General features: G+C 26.2%; 5 protein-coding genes across 5 annotated transcripts in view, besides 7 other annotated features; 3 read left to right on the top strand and 2 right to left on the bottom strand.

The window, feature by feature from the left end:
• The window catches only part of EDI_228920 (uncharacterized protein), a gene marked incomplete at both ends in the record, with an annotated part of 2,100 nt that extends 2,097 nt beyond the window's left edge, over positions 1–3 (top strand). The window contains one exon of the mRNA XM_001733414.1: positions 1–3. This exon is cut by the window's left edge and continues 2,097 nt beyond it. Coding sequence (XP_001733466.1) covers positions 1–3 — 3 coding nt within the window.
• A 27-nt stretch (positions 4–30) lies between these two features.
• Positions 31–519, bottom strand: EDI_228910 (glycoprotein FP21 precursor, putative; the record flags this gene model as incomplete). The annotated part of the gene is made up of 1 exon (XM_001739062.1): positions 31–519. One exon carries the CDS (start codon positions 517–519, stop codon positions 31–33), a length of 489 nt encoding a protein of 162 aa, XP_001739114.1.
• Positions 520–582: 63 nt separating this feature from the next.
• Positions 583–696: a microsatellite.
• Positions 697–708: 12 nt separating this feature from the next.
• EDI_228900 (uncharacterized protein) lies at positions 709–3,666 on the top strand (the record flags this gene model as incomplete). The annotated part of the gene is made up of 1 exon (XM_001739061.1): positions 709–3,666. One exon carries the CDS (start codon positions 709–711, stop codon positions 3,664–3,666), a length of 2,958 nt encoding a protein of 985 aa, XP_001739113.1.
• Positions 828–855: a sequence feature (AT_rich).
• Positions 1,970–1,995: a sequence feature (AT_rich).
• Positions 3,667–3,860: 194 nt separating the features above from the next.
• Positions 3,861–3,926: a sequence feature (AT_rich).
• On the bottom strand, positions 3,907–6,213 carry EDI_228890 (uncharacterized protein; the record flags this gene model as incomplete). The annotated part of the gene is made up of 1 exon (XM_001739060.1): positions 3,907–6,213. The coding sequence occupies one exon, from the start codon at positions 6,211–6,213 to the stop codon at positions 3,907–3,909; it is 2,307 nt and encodes a 768-aa protein (XP_001739112.1).
• An 80-nt stretch (positions 6,214–6,293) lies between these two features.
• Positions 6,294–6,347: a microsatellite.
• A 43-nt stretch (positions 6,348–6,390) lies between these two features.
• Positions 6,391–6,493: a sequence feature (AT_rich).
• On the top strand, positions 6,492–7,140 carry EDI_228880 (protein YIPF5, putative; the record flags this gene model as incomplete). The annotated part of the gene is made up of 2 exons (XM_001739059.1): positions 6,492–7,084; positions 7,134–7,140. 2 exons carry the CDS (start codon positions 6,492–6,494, stop codon positions 7,138–7,140), a joined length of 600 nt encoding a protein of 199 aa, XP_001739111.1.
• Positions 6,977–7,006: a sequence feature (AT_rich).
• Positions 7,141–7,146: the final 6 nt, after the last annotated feature.

The following is a 7,146-nucleotide window of genomic DNA, read 5'->3' as shown; positions in this document are numbered from 1 at the left end:
TGATTTGAAAAACTAAAGAAATTACTACTTTTATTTGAGTTCTTCACACCACAAATTCTCTTTTCTTATTTGTTCTTCTTCTTCGGGAGTGAAATCATTAACAATACCAAATGTCTTTCTAATTTCTTCGGGGGTTTTTCCTCGAATCATATTAGCAACAGTTTTACATGTAACATCAAGTAATCCTTTTACATCCATAAAATTAGCTGCTTGGAGTAATTCAAACAATGTTGCTTGATCTACATTACAAAAATTCTTGTCCCAAGGTTCAATAGCAGTTGAATCTTTTTCTTTGTCATCACCAAGTAAAAATGAATGGTTGTGATGATAAGTCATAAACTCAATGACTTTTTCAAGAATTTTTCCACGAACATTCATAAATGGGATTGTTGGGTTATCTTCACTAAAGTCTTCAAGGAGATTTTTTACAACCCCTGAGTTTTTGGCAATTTCTCTATCAACCACAAATTGCATAAGATCACTACTTTGAAGAGTAACTGTTCTTCCACTTGTTGCCATTCTTTATATTTTTTCATTTTAGTTCATTTTTTTTAATTCTTTTTGATATTTTCAAATTTTTTGAATAAAAAAAGAAGAGAATAACAAAATTTTTAAATAACAATAAAAAATATAAGGAGTACAAAAGAAAGAAGTTAAAAAAAAAGAAAAATAACAAATGAACTAAAAAACAAAAGATTGTTTGTTGGAATGAATTATTCATGTATAAACGAAGGACATTCTAAACTTACTCCACTATGCCTTCCTGGTCCTGCACATCCAACAAATGTTCATGCATGCGATTGGGACTATGGATTAATTGCAATTGCATTTAATAGTATTATTTATATTATTAATCCACTCAGTTGTAATATGTGTTATGCATATAATGGGCATGCAAGTCCAGTTACTTCTGTTTGTTTTAAAACAAATGACTTTCTTTCTACATTAAGTTCTCCTAATAAATCTGATATAATTATTGCCTCAGGTGATATTAGTGGTAAAATTCATGTCTGGGGAATATGGTCTACTTCAAAACCAATAGAATTTGAATCTTTAGACCATTCTCCAGTTGTTGGATTACAATGGGATAGTTGTAGTTCATCAGCATTAATAGTACTTTATAGGAGTGGAACGTTGATATGTTACGATATTTTATCTGAAGAAAAACATAAATCTAAATGGGTTGTCAAAGATATATTTAAAGACCCCATTGGATTTAGTAATTCTATTTATGCAAGAGGCTCATTTGGTATTTATGGAGGACAAAGTATGTGTTTTTGTAATTTAGCTAGTTCAATATTTAAAGGGTATGAATTAGATACTTCAACACCAAATCTTTTAAGAGTTGAAGAAGGTGTTTTACGACTTAAATATTCAAATATTCGTCGTCAAGTTACTTATATTTTATTAACAAAACATTTCTTAATTTTTGATACAGCTCTTCGGTCTACTTTAGCAACAATTGATTTACCAGAAGAACCAGCTGATTTTACTCTTTTGTATAATGAAAAATATTTTGCTTTATTAACTCATAACGGAAATATTTTTGTTTATGAGATTATCAATCTTGTACAAATCCGTTCATATGGAAGAATGGAAATATCTTCAATCCTTGCAAAAGGAAATAGATTACATAAATATACCACTATTTCTATTGTCCCTGATGCTATGGATAACTCTAATCTTATTGTACGTATGCAAGAAGGTCCATTAATATTATTAAAATTAACTACAAATCCATACTCAATGGTAATTAAAGGTATTGTACAAACATTTCCTTCTACTATTCGTTGGTTTATATCTAAACAAATATATTCTGTAGGAATTACTGAAGATGGGATAATGTATGTACTAAAAGGAGGAGAAATATATAGAATGTTTGAGATAACGAAATTAAATCCAAAAGGATTATTTTGGTTAAATAATATTGTTGGAGTTTATGGAATCAAAGTAAAAGAACATTCAAAAGAAAATAAAAATTATATTATTTTTATTGATCCATTAAATGGAGAAATAAAAAGAACACTAAAACTAAGAAATTGTTATGGGGAAATAAAAAAAGTATGTTGTAAAGGAGATAATAAAAGTATCGTAGTTTGTTATACAAATTCTCTAGAAGAAATTGAAGTTGAAGGGTACAGAATAATACAATTTATAGAAAAATCAGTTATTGGAATATCATATGATAAAGAATTAATGATAATAGATAAAAATGAATATAAAAAATATGGAAGTGGAAAAGATATAGTCATAAAAGATGTAAGGAAAGGACAATTTAGTGCTATCGCAACAAAAGGTTTATATACTATTCTTGCAGATAATAAAGGATGTTTAACTAGAATATATAATAATAAAGTACAATCAATTATTCTCCCTGATAATAAACATATTTCTAAAATTGTTTTTAGCCCAACTAAAGATTGTAATAATGTTATCATTTTAGGAGAAAAAGTAATAGTATTTGATGTTGGTGGAATGCGTGTTTTAAGTGGACACACTAATTACTTGACAAGATTAAATCTTCCTATATTAGATGTTTTTTGGTTAAGCCAATATCCAGCAGTATTGGTTTCTACGGGAGAAGTTTTAGTACTTGACATGTGTCTATTTCTCTGTAATGGTTTGTTTAAAGAAACTATGAATCCTCTACCATTAAGTTGTATTGAACCAACAAAACGTAGAGATATTTTCTTTTTATTATTACATGGAATAAAATTAAAGAACCTTGATTATCCTATACCAAATAATGAAGATACTTTAGAACGTTTAATTGAAATATACTTTCGTTTTAAAGATGTTAAACATTGGAAATATTGGAATTTAATGAAGTGGGTTGTAGAACATAAATTACCAGAATCAGGAAGTCCATATATTACTGTCCAAAATTATGTTGTTGAAAAAGATGAAACAACAACACATTATTCCAATGCATTAAAAAATTATAACACTAAAAGTAAACTACAAATTGATTACCATGCCTTTGCATTAAGTGAAATGAGACTAGGTCGAAGAAATGATGCATTTACTCATTTCCTTAAAGTGTTAAAAAGTCCTTATGATGAAGAATATTTTAAATATGCAATGAGAGCATCTTTGTTATCATTAACTATGGATGGAAATAATTTGTCTAGACAACGATTAATTACTTCTTTATTTAATGATCCTTCAAGTGATAAAACTCATTTGATTCAATTACATAAATTATTAAATCAGAATAGAGAAGTATGTAAGTTATATATTGATATTGGTAAATTTGAAGAAGCAATGGTAGTGTCTTCATTATTCTTAGATGACGATGCAAAAACTGATATTTTTCTTTGTATTGTTTTAAAATATATTTATGACAATTGTTGGCCTAAAGCAATAGAAATGCTCACTTCAATGGGAAGACTTATTGATGTTATTCGTTTATATTTATATACTGGTCATGTAGAAATGGCAGCCCATGTGTCAATGGTGATTATCGAAAGAAATCTATTTGATCTTAATATGCCATTAAATCAAATTTATCAACTCATTCACGTTCCAAATCAAGATGAACGAAAATTTGGAACATTAAAAGAACTTATTCGTCAAGTAATATCAGAATATATCCATTGCTTAGAATTATTACCATCAAATGAATATCTTGTTGATGCCTTTAAACATTCAAAATTTAATATCTAACTGTAGTTTTCTTACTTAAAACTTTTTTTATAACATTCCATTCTAAAATTATTTTAATCAAATAAAACAACTTCCAAAAATTAAGATTTTTTGAGAATATGTTCTTGATTAACTAAAGCTATTTTGCTTAAACAGTTTAACCATTAACTAATTGTAGAAAATTTTCATTTTATTACTCACAATCTGGTCATATCATAAAAACAAATTAAATAAATAAAATCACTATTCATAATAGAAATTTTATTTATTTTCAAAAATTACAACCGAATTATTTGTTGTTCCACAAACAAGTCTTGTATCATTAAAAGAGCTACAACAAAATCCATTCACACGTGAAACAAAACTACAATTCTTTAAATGAGCACTATCACACTGTGTGATTGTAATGTAACCATGTTCACAAATTGAAATTACTTTTCTGTTGTAACAATTAACAGCTTTCACTGGGAAAAAATGAGCTGGTCTATCAATTACCTTAGAGGTATTTCGAATATCCCATAATCTTATTGAACAATCTTTACTTCCACTAATAATATAGTTTTCATCAAAATGATCAAAATCTGTAACATTTCCTAGATGCCCTTCAAGATGAAAAGCAGGAAATTGAACACATCTAATATCATATCCAATCATTTCATCTTTTCTTGCCACACAAATAATATCATCTGATATTAATTTGATTTGATTTATATCATTAGGAGATATTTTAATAATAGTTTTGTTATATGGTTCAGTAATACTAAAGCACTCAACTAAATCTCCCCATCCAATAACTTTATTCTTATAAAAAGATGTTCTTTCATAATATCCTATTTTATCTCTTGTTACTTTTTCTTTAGTAATATTATTAATTATTCCATTTTTAAATAATACAAAAACTCCTTCTTCTACACTATTTATTCCACATAAAGGAGCTGATCCAATAAATGACCAATCAATATTGTATTTATTTCCTTTGTTTAATATTCTAATTATTCCATTCTCTCCACCAACAATAACATTATCTTCTTTAATAATAACAGAATGTGGATTGCATTTTACATTACATTGGTATTTATAAACATCAAATCTAAACCAATTAACTTCTCTTTTGAAACTTCTTTTACTGAGTTCAAACCAGTTAGGTTCATAAAAATTTTCTTTTTTAATCGTTCTGTCAAAAGAATTTACATCCTGATATTTATTATAAACTTTTTTCCATACTCCTTTTGCTTGATTTGATTTTAATAAAGTTCGAAAATGAGTATTAGTTTGCATGAGAGAAAAAAGATGTTTTGGTTGTAAGAAGCTACATACTTTTAATTGTATTTGAACATCTAATTTAAGTAAATTAAAAGGAGATTCTTCTAATGGGCAGTTTTGAAAACTCTTTACAAGTTCTAATGTTTTGTATATAACAGTAACCGAATTATTATTTGAAGAAATTCTTTGGATCAATTTAAAAGGAAAAGCATTTAAATGTAAAAGAAGATATAATGCATGGCCATAAAGAATAACAAATAATGCTTTATGACTTGTACTATAATAATTTATTTCATCTTTCAAAGAAAAAAGTGAAAGATCAATATGGTATACTGATTGAATGATTGTTTCATTATTTTCTCTAAATACTTTATTTCCACTTGGTAATAATCTAAATAAAGTATGTTGTTTTGTACATTCAGGACAATGTTCAGATGTTAAAAGTGCAATTCCTTCTTCAGAATTGAATCTGTACATTCTAACAATATCAAATTGAGAATTAAATGATTTAATATGATAATAACTTTTAAATTCTTGTTGTTTAATAAGTTCTTGTGAAACAAAATAATTTTTATTCTTAGTATATCCATTGAGTAATGTTTCAACTCTTTTACTACTTCTCATTTCGCTTTGTATAACCATTTTCTTTTTATCTCCTGAAAGAAGAACTCTAATAACTTTATTTTGATGAACAATAAATGGATAAATTCTTGTTGATATATACAATGCCTTCTCAAATTCATCTTCAATACTTTTCATTGATTGTTTTCTTTGTTCATATCTACTGGCTTTTTCAAATGCCATAATACAACAGTGAATACTCCATGATATACAAGAATAAAATTTTATATCAAAATTTGAATACAATGTCATTAAATGAATAATAACTGCAGTAATTTTCACTGATTTTTTTGATTTTTTTTCTACAATAACTGTTAAGCTATGAAACAATCCATTTACAGTATTAACATTCTTAGACCAACACCTATTTTTTTCATTTACTACTTCTCTTGTACATATAATTACTCCATTATTTGTTACATCTTCATGTATTGGATATATTTTATAAGTTCCATCTTTTAATATCTCTACTTTATCTATATAATCATCATATTTTACACCTTCAATATAATTTTCTATATGATGATAAGCTTCTTGTAATGAAATTGGTAATACACTTTCACATGACTGAAAAATACGTCCATTTTCAATTTTTTTTCTATAAATACATTCAAAATCACTTGAAATAGATATTCCATTTAGAATGTCCCATGTACTGATTTCATTATATTGAAATTCAGCCATTTGAGTTATCAGTTCATTTTTCTTTTTTACTCTAAATTCTTTTCTGTTACTCTAATTCTTCCATATTTCTACACAAAAAATTTTTTCTTTTTTTTTTGATTTTTCTTTCATCTTCTGTTTTCTTCTACTTTTTTAGAGAATTTTCCATTTATCTTTTTCTTCATTACTTCCATTCTCTAAAAAATTTTATTAATAACATAAATTTTTTATTTTTTTGTTATTAATAAAAATGATAAAATTAAAAAAACTTAAAAAACTAAAAAAATTTTAAAATAAAAATGACAAGTGAAAACACAAATTTTGAACTTGAGATTAGTGATGATGGAAATGACGCTGATGAGTTTTTACAGAAGGCTTCTCAAATTGCAAGTGAAACTGCTTTTCTTGAAGATGATGGGTTTATTCAAAATCCTATTCAAAATAGTGAGTCAACATTAACTTCTAACTCTACTATTAATGGCCCTCAGTCTGAAACAGAAAAAGAACAAAAAAATACCACACAACAACCAATCGATTTAGAAAATGAACTCCCTTTACTTGAAGAATTAGGTATTGACTTTAATAAAATTGGTAAAAAAATGGTTCAAAGTTTAAATCCATTCTCAACACCAGATGTAAGTGAGAGTGATGTTATTGGTTCAATAATTATTTCATTTGCACTAGGAATAGTTATTTTATTAAATGGTAAATTAAGATTTGGAAACATTTATGGATTTAGTATTATAGCTTCTTTTGTTGAATATTTAGTAATGAATCTATTGTCTAATAAAAATATGAATTATTTATTAATATTCACTCACTTTACTTATAATCTTTTCCCAATGACCTTTTTTGGGTTAATATTATTCCTCTTGAATAGTTTTAAAGCCACGTTTGTATTATTTTTTAGTTTTACTTATAATAACGATTCTTATTATTAGAAATTAACCATAT

This window comes from Entamoeba dispar, genomic scaffold, assembly GCF_000209125.1.
Source record: "Entamoeba dispar SAW760 scf_1105229461917 genomic scaffold, whole genome shotgun sequence".
NCBI classification, from domain to species: Eukaryota; Evosea; order Mastigamoebida; family Endamoebidae; genus Entamoeba; species Entamoeba dispar.
Note: the sequence above shows the minus strand (reverse complement) of the source record. Positions and strands in the feature narration are given on the sequence as shown.